Below are 16,372 nucleotides of genomic sequence, written 5' to 3' on the forward strand. Positions count from 1 at the left end.
TGCGCCTTAGTTACCTCAGCCGTAAAATGGGGATTATGATTGTGAGCCCCATGTGGGACAGGGAATGTGTCCAACCCGATTTGCTTGTATCCACCCCAGCGTTTAGTACATAGTAAGTGCTTAAAAATGCCACAGTTATTATTATTGTTATTGCTTGGCACACAGTAAGCGCTTAACAAATACCATTATCATTATTAGGTGCTTATTCTGTGGGAGCGACCCGCCTCCAACCTTGGCTCTGGTGGGATCCGGCAAGGAGCTGGTTTTCGGGGGGCTCAGTCATGCTTTTGAAGGTGGGTTCAGGTCGCAGCATCTCTGCGAAGGGTTTTGGCCGGGGTCCTATCGTGGGTCAGGGGCTCACTCTGGCCTTGCTCCAAGCTCTCTCACTCCCCCCGCCCCATCCCGAGATCGTCTCATCTCGGGATAATAATAATAAATTATGGTATTTATTAAGCGCTTACCATGTGCCAGGCACTTGTCCTAAGCGCTGGGGTGGATACAAGCAAATGGGGGTGTATACAGTACCCATTTAATCTTCATCCCCTGGCTCAGTGGACACAGCCCGGGCTTGGGAGTCAGAGGTCACGGCTTCTCATCCCAGCCCCGCCGCTTGCCAGCTCTGTGACCTTGGGCCGGTCCCTTCACTTTGTGCCTCAGTTCCCTCATCTGTCAAATGGGGATGGAGACTGTGAGCCCCACGTGGGACAACCTAATGACCCTATATCTACCCCAGCCCTCAGAACAGTGCTTGGCACCTAGTAAGCCCTGAACAAATACCGACATCATTATAGAGAGATGAGGCCCAGAAGAGGGAAGCGGCCGGCCCAAGGTCACGCCGCAGACACGGGGGCGGGGGAGCCCGGGATTAGAACCCGGATCCTTCCACTGGGCCACACTTCCTCTTCCCCTCCGGACCCAAGGGAGCTTCTGGATTCCGACTCGGGGCCCGGGTTTGGGGAGAGGCGGACGCTCGGCTCGGAGACATACGGGAGCCGCGCGGCTGCTCGGTGTATTACGGCTGCCCCCCTCCCCCCTCCCCCCAGCCCGCCCCCTCCCCCTCCCGCCCCCTGCCCTCCCCTCCCCTCCCCTCCCCTCCCCTCGGCGGGGCCGGGGCTCCGCTCCTCCGCAGTGACACCGGCACGGCCAGGTGGGGGGCTCCGGCCTCTGACACAGCTCCAAGCCCCCTCCCCACACCTGGGCAGGACCGGACGGGAGTTGTCTGTCCCCGGGAGGGAGACCCCCCCCTCCTCCCCACCCCGGCCCCCCTGGGAGGGCACTGGGGACCCCGGGCCCACCTCCCCCCACCCCCTCCTCGGCCTCCAGGTGGGCCGGGGTCGTCCCCCAGCTCCCCCCACTCTCTTCCGACTTGCCTCCGGCCGGAGCCCCCCTCCCCAGCTCCCATGGAGGGGCCGGCGGAGCCCGCGGCCCCCGACCTGCGGGACGTGGAGGGCAAGGTGGGCAGGAAGATGCCCGAGGGGCTGCTGAGGGGGCTGCGGGAGCCGGATCCCGCCCCTCCGCCCCTCCGGAGCTGCGGGGAGAGCCGGGGCCCGGGGGGAGGGACGGCTCCCGCCCCCGGGCTGGGGGACAAAATCGACGCGCTCAAACTGGAGTTGGTGAGTGACCCCCCACCCCCAACACATTCCCTGAACCCCAGACCCAATCCCGGCCGGTCCTTCTCCCGGGAAACCTCTCGCCCCCCGACCAGGGTGCTGAGCCGGGGGCGTCTGGGGAGCTGTCCGGGGGCAGGGGGAGCTGGCTTGGGGGTCTGGGTGGCTGGCCAGGGGCAGGGGGAGCTGAACAGGGGGTCCAGGGACAGAAGAAGCTGGTTTGGGGGGGTCTGGGCGGCTGGCCAGGGGCAGGGGGAGCTGAGAGGGGGAATCCAGGGGCAGGGGAAGCTGAGCAAGGAGTCCAGGGACAGAAAAAGCTGGGTTGGGGGGTCTGGGCAGCTGGCCAGGGGCAGGGGGAGCTGAGAGGGGAAATCCAGGGGCAGGGGGAGCTGAGCAAGGAGTCCAGGGGCAGAGGAAGCTGGATCTGGGGAGCTGGCCAGGGGCAGGGGGAGCTGAGAGGGGGAGTCCAGAGGCTGGGGGAGCCGAACTGAAGGTCTGGCGAAGGGTCCTGAGGCAGGAGGAGGTGACTTGGGGGTCTGGGTTCAGAGGGAGTTAAGAGAAGCAGCGTGGTTTAGTGGCAAGGACACGGGCGTGGGAGTCAAAGAACGCGGGTTCTGATCCCGGCTCCGCCACTTGTCTGCTGTGTGACTTCGGGTAAACCGCTTAACTTCTCTGTGCCTCAGTTCCCTCCTCTATAAAATGCAGGGGTGAAGAACCGTGAGCACCTGATTCTGACAACCTGATTACGTCGTATCTACCCCAGCGCTTAGAACAGTGCCTGGCACATAGCAAGCACTAAACAAATACCATAAAAATAATTATTATTATTGTTATTAAAGAAGGGTCCTGGGGCAGGGGGAGCTGACTTGGGGGTCTGGGTTCTGAGTTCAGGTAGGGGGTGGGAAAAGGGATCCCGGAGCGAGCAAGGGGTGCTGAGCTGGAGGGTCTGGGGGGCGGTCCAGGGGCAGAGCGGAGCTGAGCAGGGGGTCCAGAGACAGAGAAATAGTAATAACAATAATAATGATGATGATGATGGTATTTGTTAAGCGCCTACTGTGTTTCAAGCACTGTTCTAAACTCTGGGGTAGATAAGAGGTAATCAGGTTGTCCCACGTGGGGCTCACGGTCTACATCCCCATTTTACGGATCAGGTAACTGAGTCATAGAGAAGTTAAGTGACTTGCCCAAGGTCACCCAGCAGACCAAGTGACGGAGCCGGGATTAGAACCCACGTCCTCTGAACCCAAGCCCGTGCTCTTTTCCCTAAGCCAAACTGTTTCTCCTAAATTGAGGAAGAGCAAGTGGAAGCTGAGTTGGGGGTCTGGGGAGCTGTCCAGGGGCAGGCGAGGCTGAGTTAGGGGGCTGGGAGAAGGGTTTCGGGCCCAGAGGATCTGAACTGAGGGGTCTTGGAGCAAGAGAAGCTGAGCTGAAGGTCAGGGGAGGGGTCCTGGGCCAGGAGGGGAGGGGGTCTGACTTGGGGGCCTGGGGGCGGGCAGAGGGAGTTGAGCTAGGGGACTGGGAAAGGGGTCCCGGGCCAGGGGCAGCTGAGCTGAGAGGTCTCTGAGTTGGAGATCTGGAGGAGGGGTCCGAGTTGGGAATCTGAGGGAGGGATCTAAGGGCAAGAGGAGGTGATCTGGGGGTCTGGACAGAGGTCCTGAGGTAAGGGGAGGTGAGCTGGGGGGTCTGGAGAGGGGTCCTGAGGTAAGGGGAGGCGAACGGGGGGTCTGGAGAGGGGTCCTCAGGCAAGGAGACTGGCGAAAGCTGTTTCGGTCATGGACTTTTCCATTATTCCTATTTAAAGCGAAACAGAAAAGGGTTTGGGCCCCCCGACTTCCCCCAGCCAGGGGGGTCAGCCAACCTCCACCCAGGGGGTGTCCTGGCTCCCCCACACCCAGCCCGACACATGGAATCACAGACACACACACACCGCCTCCGCCCCAGCAATTTGTGCTCCCCACGCCTTCAGCATTTTGAACATGTCAAGGGCGTTACAGAATGATTCTCTCCCCTCTCCCCACCCCCTCCTCTTCCTCCCCTTTCCAGACCCGAGCCTGGCCGCCCGGGCCCGGGGGCGGTCTGAGGAGCTATAAAGACCCTGCCCCATCCCGCTGGGCGGCAGTGAAGAATACCCCTACCCTCTCTGTTCCTTAGTTTCTTGGCGTTTCCCTCCCTCTCCTGACCCCCGGGAGACAGACTCTCTTTCTCTCTCTCTTCCCCCACCCAAGAAGGTCCTGGGGCTCTGGCTTTGGCTCAATCTCTCCAGGGAGACCCCGGCCCAGAAGGCGAGCCTGTCCTGGTGTTTGGCGGGTTGCCAACGAGGCAGCCACCTCTGGGGAGGAGCTGCTTAGTAGCTGTAACCCCTCTGTGGGGTGTGGGGAGCATGATTTCTGGGGTCCCCTATCCCCCCCCCCCAAACCAGGGGACAGTGCTGCTGGGTCCAGGGCAGGAGGGTCTATCACCGTCCCCACCTCCCTGCCCCATGGGTCATTTCTTTTTATTTATTTGTTCTATTTTTAAAAATGTTATTTGCCAGGCACTGTTTGTACTCTCCCAAGCGCTTAATACAGTGCTCTGCACACAGTCAGCGCTCAATAAATATGATGCCTACTAAGAGCTGGGATAGATATTCATTCATTCATTCAATAGTATTTATTGAGCGCTGACTATGTGCAGAGCACTGTACTAAGCGCTTGGAATGGACAAATCGGTAACAGAGACAGTCCCTGCCCTAATCAGGTTGGGCACGGGCCATGTCCCACACGGGGCTCACAGTCTTAATCCCCATTTTACAGATGAAGTAACTGAGGCCTCAGGGTAGTATAGTGATTTGCCCAAAGTCACACAGCAAACAAGTGGAGGAGCCGGGACTAGAACTTAGGTCCTTCTGACTCCCTCTAACCATTAGGCCACGCTGAGTAATGTGTACCGAGCACTGTGCTAAGCGCTTGGGGGAACCATAAAAAAAGGTAGAAGATGCGATCCCTGCCCACAGGGAGCTTTTTCTTCCTTCTCCCTCGGAGGAAGCATTTGGAAAACATCTGGAAATCACCTCGCAGCGTCCACACCCCATTCTCACGGTCCCACGTGGCCCCACGGCCGGTCTCCCAAGCTCCAGTTTCTGGCGTGGGAAAATCCGATGATCTGGAGCCTCTTTTCTGAGGACTGCCCTGGCCCTTTGAGGTCTGGGAATGGAGAAGCTGACCCTCTGCTTCAGGGAGAAGGGGGAGGAGGGGCCGGCTGGTCTGAGGGAGAGAGGGCCGGACAGGCCGTGTCCCTGATTCTCGGTGAGGCCTTGGGAAATTCCGTCACTTTCTCTGGGCTCGGCCTCCCCAGATGGGCATCTGTGAGCTACCGCTCCCTGGTATTTTCTTAACTTCGGTGGGCAAGGGAGAATTTAGCACTCGCACATGCTCAGCGGTATCCCCTCACATGCTCAGCCGTACATCTGATGGGAGCACAGTTGAGAACTGGGGCTGTCGAGTGGGTTGGGTATGCGTGAATCTTGAGGCGTGGTTGCCCCACTCAATCAGTCATGTTTATTGAGCACTTACTGTGTGCAGAGCACTGTACTAAGCTCTCGGGAGAACAATATAATAATAGAACACACACATTCCCTGCCCACGACGAGCTTTCGGTCTAAAGGGGGAGAACCATTAATAGAAATAAATGAGAGATATGGACATAAGTGCTGTGGGGCTGGAAGCGGGGGGATGAATAAGGGGAGCAAGTCAGGGCCGTGCAGAAGGGAGTGGAAGAAAAGGAGAAGAGGGCTGCAGGGAAGGCCTCTTGGAGGAGGTGCGCCTTCGATAAGGCTTTGAACTTGGGGAGAATCACCGTCTGTCGGATGTGAGGAGGGAGGACGTTCCAGGCCAGAGGCAGGACGTGGACTTAGAGGTCGGCGGTGAGATAGATGAGATCAAGGTACAGCGAGAGCATTAGGAGCCCAATCCAGCTTGCGGTAGGTGCTCAATCAATACTAAATCAACAGTACTAACTGAATGCCAACGCTGTGCAGAGCACTGTACTAACTGCTTGGGAGAGTACGACAGAGTCGGTAGACCTAGATTGGAAACGGGATGGGGAGAAGAGAGATTAAAAGGGGAGGACCATCTACAGGAGATGTGATGTCAGGTGGATGGATTGATTGTAGCGGAGGCGGGGGAAGGCACTCTGCCTTTTTCTTTATTTTTATGGTATTTGTTAAAGGCTTACCGTGTGCCAGGCACTATGCTAAGCGCTTGTTAAGGCCTTACTAAGTGCCAGGCACTTTACTAACCCCTGGGATAGATTCAAGCTTATCAGGTTGGACACGATCCCCGTCCCCCGTGGGGTTTGCCGTCTTAATCCCCCTTTCATAGATGAGATAACTAAAGCACAGAGAAATGAAGCGACTTACCCGAGGTCACACGGCAGACAAGTGGCAGAGTGGGGATTAGAACCCAGGTCCCTCTGCCTCCCAGGCCCGCGCTCTATCCACTAACCCACGCTGGGTCAGGGTGACAGAAGAACGGGAGGAGCAGGGGCACGGCTCTAATAATGGTATTTGCTATGTACCAGGCACTGTACCAAGCGCTGGGGTGGATACAAGCAAAACGAATTGGACACAGTCCCTGTCCCATATGGGGCTCTCAGTCTCGATCCCCATTTTACAGATGAGGTGACTGAGGCCCAGTGAAGTGACTCATCCAAGGTCATACAGCAGACAAGTGGAGGAGCGGGATTAGAACCCATGACCTTCTGACTCCCAGGCCCGGGCTCTAGCCACTACACCATGCTGCTGAGTGCACTGGTTCTTTAAAGCCCCCTCCCCTCGGTGGGTGGAGCGGTCTGGACGCTCTTCCGTGCCCGGCCCCACGTGGGGTGTCCATCTGCCGTGCGGAGTCTCCTCTCTGCGGGGCGAGGACCCCCCCAGGCCCAGCCCTCCCCATCATCCCTATCGGTCCCGGTTCCGAGTTCGAGTCCCGCTCGCTTAGCGGCGGTGGTTTAACCTCTCTCCCTCCGGGGGGGGAGGGGGGGTCTTTACGGTCCACCCGGGGAGGGGGCGGGACGTCTGCGGGAATTCTTTCCCATCCCTGCCCCTCTCCTTCCCATCCGTGGGAAGCTCCACCTGCCGCCGCCCGCCCCCGCAGCCGTTACCATGGCAACCCACTTGCCTCCACCGGGAAAGGGGAGGAGGGTGGGAACAGCTATTAAGGGATTAGGAGGGCTCCCGGAGGAGCGGGCCGAGGCCTGCCTTATCCCGCCTGGCAGGTGTGGAAGGGATGGGTGACCAGCGGGATGGAGCAAGGCGGCGGGCAGGGTGTCCGGATCCCTCGGTTCAAGACCCTTCACCTTCCTCTACGTCCTCTGCCCCCTGCCCAGCTTCCCAAGAGACATTCATTCCTCCCAAGAAGTATTTATCGAGCGCTTATTGCCTGCAGAGCACTGTACCAGGCGCTTGGGAGAGTACAATGGAACAATAAATAGTCTCGTTCCCTGCCCCCAACGAGCTTACAGTCTGGAGGACAGACATTAATGGGAATAAATAAATGGCAGATAGGGACATAAGAGCTGTGGGGTTGGGAGGGGGTGATGAACGAAGGGAGCCAGTCGGGGCGAGGCAGAAGGGAGAAAAGGAGAGCTTAGTCAGGGAAGGCCTCTTGGAGGAGGAGTGCTTTCAATAAGGCTTTGAAGGGGGAGAGAGTAAATGTCGGCCTGTTCCAAGCAGCACGACAGCCTCTGGAAACCACTATGGTTGGATTTCACCCCCCTTCGTCTCGCCCATCCCTCTTGCCCTTCCCAAGCCTCCCGGAGGGGAGAGGGCCCCTGCCCCTTCGCTCTCCGATCCTGGCCAGAAAGGAACTACTTCTGGGGTGGAGCCCGCCAGCTGTTAAAACAGCTGCCCGGCCCTGTTCGGGAGTGAGAACTGGGGTGGGGGTGGGGGAGAAAGGGCTGTTCCCTGGGGAGAAGGGAGGGGTGGAAGACATTATCTTCCAGGGCTAGGACTAAACCAGCCAGGACGCCGGGGTCCCCACAATCCCGGGATCCCTGAGAGTCCACTCACCAACTCACTAAAATGTGTCACCCGTTGCCTAGAGATTTTGGGGTCCCTGGCACCGGGTGGACCCTCTCGGGGGAATTCTCCAGGGTTGCTGCTATTCTTGACTCTCCCCAGTAGTTAAACATCACCATTCCACCAAAGGAAAGAGCAATGGACAAGTATCTTTGACCACAATTATTATTATTATTGTCTCACAGTCAGACCTAATACCCTTTACCAGTCAGTGATGCCCAGCACATCCCGGCCCCCTGTGAGCCCTGTCTTCGGGAAGAGGAGGAGGAAGAAGAAGGAGAGGAGGAGGGGGAGGAGAGTCATAGTGTTCTTAATGGTATTTGTTAAGCGCCTCCTATGTATCAAACAGTGTTCTGAGCACCGGGTTTAGATACAAGTTAATTAGGTTTGGACCAAGTCCCTGTCCCACATGGAGCTCACAGTCTAAGTAGGAGGGAGAACAGGAGAACTGAGGCACAGAGATGCTAAGTCACTTGCCCAAGATCACACAGTAGACATTTGGCAGAGGAGGGATTAGGACCCAGGTCCTCTGAATCCCAGTCCCGTGCTCTTTCTGCTTCTCAGTGATTTACAAAGGGTAGAAGGAGGGGAAAGAACCGGGTTGTAACCGAATAGCACACACGTGCAGGAGCTATGTTCAGAATTGAATGTACAATTGGGTATACGCATCACGGAAGGGCGGAGGGTGGAAATAAACACACCAGCGTTAAGGGTGGCATCGGAGTGATACGACTGGGGTTCCGGGAATAAATCGGGAAAAGCTTTCTGAAGAAGTAGCGTGGTCTTTTGGATGCAGACTGGGCTTGGGAGTCAGAAGGACTTGGGTTCTAATCCCTGCTCTGCCAGGCGTCTGCTGTGTGACCTTGGGCAAGTCACTTCACTTCTCTGTGCCTCAGTTCCTTCATCTGAAAAATGAGGATGAAGACCGTGACCCCGGGTAGGATGGGGACTGCATCAGGGCTAATAAGTTTGTATCTACCTCAAGCTTAGTACTGTGGCTGGCACATAGTAAGTGTTTAACAAATACCATTAAAAAGAAGGTTGGAAGACTTTGAAGGTGCAAGGGGAGTTCCGGGATTTCATTCAATCATATTTATTGAGCGCCTACGGTGTGCAAAGCATTGTACTAAGTGCTTGGAAGAATACAACAACAGACACAATCGCTGCCCGAAACAAGCTCAGAGTTTAGAGATTTACAGGAGAAGCATGGCTTAGTGGCTAGAGCATAGACCTGGGAATCAGAAGGACCTGGGTCCTACTCCCAGCTCCCCCACCTATCTGCTGTGTGACTTTGGGCCAGTCTCTTAATTTCTCTGGGCCTCAGTTCCCTCATCTGTAAAATGGGGATTAGGAGTGGAAGCCCCAAGGGGGACAGGGACTGTGTCCAACCTGACGATCTTGTAACTCGGCACATAGTAAGTACCATTATTATTATTATGATTTGTATCCTTGGGTTTGGGGGACACCCCCCACCCCCACCCCCGGCCCGGGTATTAGTTCTTCCTTCTTGTCTCTCCCTTCTCGACCCCGCCTCAGGCCTACCTGCGGGCTACGGATGTGAAAATTCTGCAGCAGCTGCTGGCGGTCAACGAGGGCATCGAGGCGGTGCGCTGGTTGCTGGAGGAGAAGGGGACCCTGACCAGCCACTGCAGTAGCCTGGCCAGCAGTCAGTACAGCCTCTCGGGAAGCCAGGAGGCCTCCCGTCGGGGCAGCTGGGACAGCGCCCAGGACCCCACCGACAGGCTGGACAGTGTCTCCATCGGCAGCTACCTGGACACCCTGGCCAGCGAGCCGGACGACGAGCGGCCCCAAGAACCCCTCCTGTCCTCCACGCCCTGCCGGCCGGGGCCACCCCTGTCCTCCTCCCTGTCCCCTCCCCGGGCCCAGCTGGACTGGGCCCCGCTCGGGAGGGGGCCCCGGGCCGAGCCGGAGAAGGCAGAGCCCGTGCGGCTCAGGACCAGCCCGGTAGGCCCGGGCAGGGCGGGCCACGGGGCGACGGGGCTGGAGGTGACGGGGGAGACCCCCCGGGGGGAGAAGGCCCATCTGGGGGGCCGCAGGGGGGAGCCCGAGCACGGGAGGGTGAGGCTGGGGTTCGATGCCCATCTGTACTGGGTCCAGTCTCAGGACGATGTGACCTTCTTGTAATAGACCCTGAGGTGGAGGGCTGGGGTTCCCGGGACCCTATCCCCAGCTCGTTACGCAGGCCGCCCGGTGCGTGCCTCGGCCCTGGGGATCAGTGTAGGGGGGTCAGGACTCCCCAGGATGCATGGAATCCCCCCCCTCCCCACTTCCCTCCCGCATCTGCCCCCTAGGTCTTCCCCAATGCCCCCCGGCCCCTAGGATCCGCTCAGAACAGGGTCCGAGCCCTGAAAAGAATTCAGGGTCCTTCATGCCTTGCTTCCCAAACATCCAGCTTCCCCTACATTTCGTTCCCCACCATGCTTGACCTTCTCTCCCCTCTTGTGGGGGGAAGCTGGGTGTTTGGGGATTCCATCCTCTTGCCTCATTGCCTCACCCATATTTGGGGGAGGGGGTCTTGAGAGGCGGTCTGGAGGCTGGAGGGTCCCCAGCAATGGCACAGTCCCCATTGCTTTTCTCTCAGCTCTTGATCCATTCAAGCAACAGGAAGCCGGGAGTCCTGTGTGACACTCCCAGCTCCTCTGGTAGAGCTGGCCTTTTCCTTGGGAGAGAGACGCAGGACGACAGCTTCAGGAGTGGGAATCATCCCAGCGGAGCCAACTCCAGGCTGGGCTGTGGGGAGCAGGCCACGGGATGCCCCCCCCCCCCAAGACTTGGGCTCCCTCCTACCTCCACCTCTGCCCCCGTTCATTCCATTGTGCCTGGCTTCCAGAGGGGCTGGGGCAACAGGGGAGAAGTGAGGGAGGACTCGGTTGATTGAAACGGGAGCTCAGATCGAGTCTCTCCTCAGAGAGGGAGAGCAAGATGGTGGGCCACTAAGGGTCATGAAACCCAAGGGCCTTGGTACTTGTAGGGACAGCCAGAACTAGGGGGCCGGTTCCCCGAGACAAGAGAGGAGCTGGCGACAGGCAAAAAGATAATTTGGGTCTTATTTCCCATTGGCAGTGACCCTCACTTCCCATCAGCAGTGGCCTCACTTCCTCTTGGCAGTGACCTTACTACCTATGATGGGATTTCATTTCCTGCTGGCCGGGAACCTCGCTGTGGTACATAGTAAGCGCTTAACAAATACCATCATCATCATCGTTATTATTATTACTCTTTTTGGTGGGTCTTCACTGCCTCTTGGTAATGACCTCACCTCCTGTTGATAATGACCTCACTTCATGTTGTTGGGCCTTCACTTCTGTTGGTGGGGCTTCGCTTCCTGTTGGCAGGGACCTCGCCTCCCATTGGTGGTGACCTCACTTAATTTTGGCCCTTGCACGGAGCGGGGTCCTCCTGCTTTCCATCCTCTCCTTTCCTAGACAGGTGCCCGGACTCCTGAGTCTAAGCTAGAGGAGAACCCGGTAGTCTCTGGCTCGACTGCCCAGTCGGACCCGGCCCACCTCCTCCCCTCCTCGGTCTCCAGTTGTTCCCCTGACCGCACCTTGGGGTCAGAGGTCCTCACGCCTTGCCGTGACCGCTCCCTCTCCCTCCCCGTCCCAGTGCATGCGTTTGAGCCCTTGGGGAGGAGGGGCGCTGCCAGGTTGGGGGAGTTGGAGGGCACACAGGGGGCCAGGGACACGGTTCAATAAACCTCTTTGCCGCCTGAGCCATCTCTGTTTGCCAACAAGAACACCCGGGCATCATCTCCCTTTGTCTCTCGGTCCCTGACCCACTTCCTTTCTCTCTGTCCCCTCTTGATCTCGGGGGTCTCTCTCTCCCCGCCCCCTCTGCCTCTCCTTTGTTTGCTGTTTGCCTCCGACGCCAGGGTGGGTACTTTCCCGCGGTGAGGATGGGGGTTGGGCAGAGGTCGGGGTCCAGGAGGCCCCTCGGTTCTGGATGGAGCACAGAGCACGGGACAGGATCGTTCCTGGGTCTGAATGGAGAGTGACCGGAGAGGGATTGAGGGTTCCAGAAAGGTGGGGTGGAGTCCTGACCTCCCCCACTCCTCAAGCCCTTCCCTAGTCTTCACAGTGGTCCTCCTCTCCTAACCTTTCTCCTCAGCCTCCTTCCCTCTCCACTGGTTGCCCCCCACCCCATCCCACCCTCTCCTTTGGGGGCTGGAGGGGGCATCTCCAGTTGTCCTTGGGGGGACTGAATCCCTTCCTGCTATCTCATCCCCTCATTCCCCGCCCCTCCTCCCCAGTAAGGGGAGGAAGGGGACAGCTCCGGGAACTCGGGTTGTGGAGAAGGAAGAGGAAAGAAGGGGAGCCAGGAGCAGACAAGGAGCAATAGAGATGGTTTTCTCCATTTTATGGATGGGAAGACTGGGGACCAGAGTGGGTAATGACTTGTCCCGAGATACCCAGCAGAGTCGGAACTGGAATGCAGGAGTCCTGACTCTCAGCCCAGGGCTCCGTCCACCTCCCACCTGAGCCCTGAAGCCAGGAGGGTGGAGAAGGGGGTGGAGGAGCGTGACAGGTCGGTGGGGAAGGAGTGGAGGGGCCCCTGCCTCATCCCCCGCAACCCCTCAGCCGCTGCCAGGCCGCCAGTGTGAAAGGGGGTGTTGTTGGGGCACGATAGGCCAGGAAGGGTGGGAGGGGGAAACAGACAGAAGTCCCTTGTCCTAGTGGTTGAAAGAGGCTCCGTTCCCCTCCCTCTTCCGGAAGGAAGCAAGGGAAGAAGGGTCCCAGGTCCGAGTCTGCCCTCCCCGCTCCTCGCCCCCAAAGCCTCTCCCGGAGGTTGCTCTTCCAACCGGCCCGGCGGGCCAGCCGGGGGTGGGGGAGGCCGCAGAAGGCCAGGCGGCTGCGTGTCTGTGCACAATGGCCATCTCCGGGCCCCAACCGGGCCTCCCGGCCCCGTGCCCCCCGCGGGGCAGACGAGGGCCTCGTGACGCAGCTGGCAGGGGCGCACACAGGGACCACTGTTCTGCCCACTGCCCACCGCTGGAACACAAACCAAGCCAGGCCCAGGCCTTTGAGCAGCTGTCGCTCCTCAGCTCAGGGCCTGTGGATCCGGGCCAACCAACAGGTGTGTGTGTGTGTGGCTCTGTGTGTGTCTGTGCGAGCCTGTCCACACTGCCCGTGTGTGTGCGTGCTGTGCACGTGCTCGATGTGGGCAGGGAATGCGTTTATTTTTATATTGTACTTTCCCAAGTACAGTGCTCTGCACACGGTAAGGGCTCAGTAAATCCAACTGAACTGTATAGAAGCACTTTTGCCTGAATAGATGGGTTCACGTTTGTGTGGACTTGGGTGCATTTTTGTTTTTGCATTTCTGAGGGAGGTGGTGTCTGTGTACATTTGCTCAAGTGCATATATTTGCGTTAGGGTAAGCAGCATGGCCTAGTGGATAGAGCACGGGCCTGGGAGTCCATAGGACCTGGGTTCTAATCCTAGTTCCTCTGCTTGTCTGCTCTGTGATCTTGGGCAAGTCACTTCCCTTCTCCGGGCCCCAGTTACCTCGTCTGTAAAATGGGGATTAAGACCGTGAGCCCCTTGCGGGACAGGGACCGTGTCCAACCTGATAAGCTGCTATCTATCTTAAAGCTTAGAACAGCGCTTGACACATAATAAGCACCTAACAGCATTATTATAATTATTATGTTGTGCATGCATGCGTGTGTATGTGGGCATGGGTGTGCAGACAACCAGTTTTTAGTTGCTTGTGTTCTGACGCAAGGGAGAGTCTGACCGTTTCAGCCAATCTTTTCCACTTCTTCCCCATCCTGCCTCCCTCTCCCCCTTCCTCCCTGCACATTTGTTCCCAGAGAGTGGCAGGACAGCCGACTTGAGATCCCTCTGCTCTACTCTGCACGCTCCCACCTACCGCCATCCTCCTGGGGAGGGGGGTCCCCGGCAGGGATGTGGCCCCCCAAGACTGGAGAAGCTGGGAGGAGAGAGGGGGCCACGGAGGAGGAAGAGTGGAGGGGATGGGGAATGGGAGGAGAAGGGAAAGGCACTAGATATCCTAGATATCTGGGTCCTCCAGCACCTCCCCAAAAGTAAGGAAAGGGGCCATAGACAACACTGCGCAGCGGCTACAGCACGGGCCTGGGAGTCAGGAGGTCATAGGTTCTAATCCCGGCTCCGCCACATGTCTGTGGGTGTGACGTTGGGCAAGCCTCATTACCCTCTGGGTCTCGGTTTCCTCATCTGTAAAGTGGGGATTGAGACTGTGAGCCCCACAGGGGACGGGGAGTGTGTCCAACTCGATTTGCTTGTATCCACCCCAGCGCTTTGTACAGTTCCTGGCACATAGTAAGCGCTTATCAAATACCATTGTGATTATTGTTATCACCACGATTATTTTAATTATTATTGGGGTGGATGGGAAGGCGCTCTTCTGGTGGGAGGGCAGCAATGCCAGAGGCCTGAGGGAGGCTGGGAGACCCGGCTCAGCTCCAAGTGTGTTTAACGGAATGGAAATCCCCTTCCTCTTAGCCCCATGGGTGGGCGGGCGGGGCGTGGGTCTCCCCCAGGGGGGACGGGAATGCTGGGCGGCCCAGCTGCTCCTCTGCTGAGTTGCGGGGCATGTACCTGGCCTGGGCTGGGAGGAGAGAAGCTGGGTGTGCTCACTCCCCCAGCGTTCCCGGACCCTGTCCCAGTGCTCCGGGCTCCCATCCCTCTCCCCAGTGCTCCCAGCCCCTTTCCCGTCTCCGCCAGGGCTTCCGACCTCTGCCCTGCCGACTTGGCCTAGCCTTTCCTGAAAACCCATCCACTCTGGGCTCTACTCACCCCAGCCTCCACCACAGCCCCGTTCTGTAGAAAGGAGAGAAAGAGATCTCCCTCCGGATGCTTTCAGGTCATACAACGGAAGATATTCCAATCATTGGATTTCATTTCCCTAAAGCCTCCACCCAACCGGGGCATGTGGGGTATTGTGATAGCGGCGGGTGGGGAGGTGGCAGGAAAGGACCAGAGAAGCAGCGTGGCTTAGTGGAAAGAGCACGGGCTTGGGTGTCAGAGGACCCGGGTTCTAATCCACTTGTCCGTTGCGCGACCTTGGACAAGTCACTTGACTTCTCTGTGCCTCAGTTACCTCAGCTGTAAAACGGGGATTAAAACCGTGAGCCCCAAGTGGGACGATCTGCTTACTCCGTACCTACCCCAGCGCTTTGAACAGCGCTAGGTACATAGTAAGGGCTTCACGAATACCAGATGATTAATAGTCTGAGGGGAGGCGGGGGAACGAGAAAACGAGATCCCAGAGGAATCTCTGTGAACGTCTCCAGGGTGGAGGGTTTGGCTTCTTCCCACGTTCCTTCTCTGAATTCCCAGCCACACCCAATGTCAGATCCCCTTCCTCCACGCCCCCCAGGACCTCCCCCCTTCTCCCTAGGGGAAAAAGTCAAAAGCGAGAGCTTCCGCAGCCCACTGGAGAGGGGTCGAGACCCCTGGTGGCTTGAGTCCAGATTCCCATAGGAAGCTAGAGGCTTGGGGCAGCCCCCCGCCCCCGTCTCCACAAGGATGCCCAGGGTAGGGTGGGCGGGGGAGGAGAAGGATGAATCTCCCCCCTGCCCAGAGAATTTGGAGCGGAGAGCCGGGTGGGTGGGCCGTGGGCAGTGGGCGGGCGGCGGGGTCGGAGCCGGACAGGGGGAAGGGAGAGGGGGAGCAGAGATGGTGATGCATCTCGCAGGCCTTTCCGTGGGCGAAAGGCAAGGAAGCCTAAGTCTGATCCCGGGCAGGGAGAGGACTGGCCGCCGTCGTGACCGCGTGGGAAGCTGATTCACTCGGATGCGCGTTATGAGGGGAGGAGGGGGGCAGGGGGTGGGGGGATGTTCCTTGTCCTCGAGCACGACGCAAGGGGCCGAAGAACTTTTTTCTCTCTTTTTCTCTTTATTTCCCTCTCTTTCTTTCCCTCCCTTTCTCTCCTTCTCTTTCCCTCTCTCTCTTTCTCTCTCCATCCCTTTCTCTTTTCCTCTCTTCCCCTCTCTCCCCTCTTTCTTTCTCTCCCTCTCTTTCCCTCTCTCCCCTCTTTCTCTTTCTTTCTCTCCCCTCTTTCTCTATTTTTCCCTCTCCTTCTCTTTCCCTCTCTCATTCTCCCTCTCACTTTCTTTCTCCCTCCCTCTCTCTTGGCAACTGTGTGACTGTGGGCAAGTCACTTAACTTCTCTGTGCCTCAGTTCCCTCATCTGTAAAATGGGGATTAACTGTGAGCCTCACGTGGGACAACCTGATTCCCTTGTATCTACCCCAGCGCTTAGAACAGTGCTCTGCACATAGTAAGCGCTTAACAAATACCAACATTATTATTAACTTGTCTGTGCCTCAGTTCCCTCATCTGTAAAAATGGGGATTAAGACTGTGAGCCTCACGTGGGGTATCTACCCCAGCGCTTAGAACAGTGCTCTGCACATAGTGAGCGCTAACTGCCGGAAAGCAGCGTGGCTTTAGTGGATAGAGCACAGGTCTGGGAGTCAGAAGGAACTGGATTCAAATCCCGGCTCTGCCACTTGTCTGCCGTGTGACCTTGGCAAGTCACTTCACTTCTCTGTGCCTCAGTTACTTCATCTATAAAATGTGAGTCCCGCGTGGGACAGGGACTGTATCCAACCTGATTAACCTGAACCTACCCCAGTGCACATTGCTCGTTGTGGGCAGGGAATGTGTCTGTTGTTGTATTGTACTTTTCCAAGCGTTTAGTACAGT

General features: G+C 57.8%; 1 protein-coding gene across 1 annotated transcript; it reads left to right on the forward strand.

The window, feature by feature from the left end:
* The first annotated feature begins 1,098 nt into the window (after window positions 1-1,098).
* LURAP1 (leucine rich adaptor protein 1) lies at window positions 1,099-11,392 on the forward strand. Its single transcript, XM_029046646.1, has 2 exons — window positions 1,099-1,613; window positions 9,196-11,392. The coding sequence occupies exons 1-2, from the start codon at window positions 1,401-1,403 to the stop codon at window positions 9,802-9,804; spliced, it is 822 nt and encodes a 273-aa protein (XP_028902479.1). The 5' UTR covers window positions 1,099-1,400; the 3' UTR covers window positions 9,805-11,392.
* Window positions 11,393-16,372: the final 4,980 nt, after the last annotated feature.

This window comes from Ornithorhynchus anatinus, chromosome 18, assembly GCF_004115215.2.
Source record: "Ornithorhynchus anatinus isolate Pmale09 chromosome 18, mOrnAna1.pri.v4, whole genome shotgun sequence".
Classification (NCBI taxonomy): domain Eukaryota; kingdom Metazoa; phylum Chordata; class Mammalia; order Monotremata; family Ornithorhynchidae; genus Ornithorhynchus; species Ornithorhynchus anatinus.

Coding starts and splice junctions, on each gene's coding strand:
- LURAP1 (XM_029046646.1), top strand. CDS start 1,401: ATGGAGGGGCCGGCGGAGCCCGCGGCCCCCGACCTGCGGGACGTGGAG. Junction 1,614..9,195: donor ACGCGCTCAAACTGGAGTTG/GTGAGTGACCCC, acceptor ACCCCGCCTCAG/GCCTACCTGCGGGCTACGGA.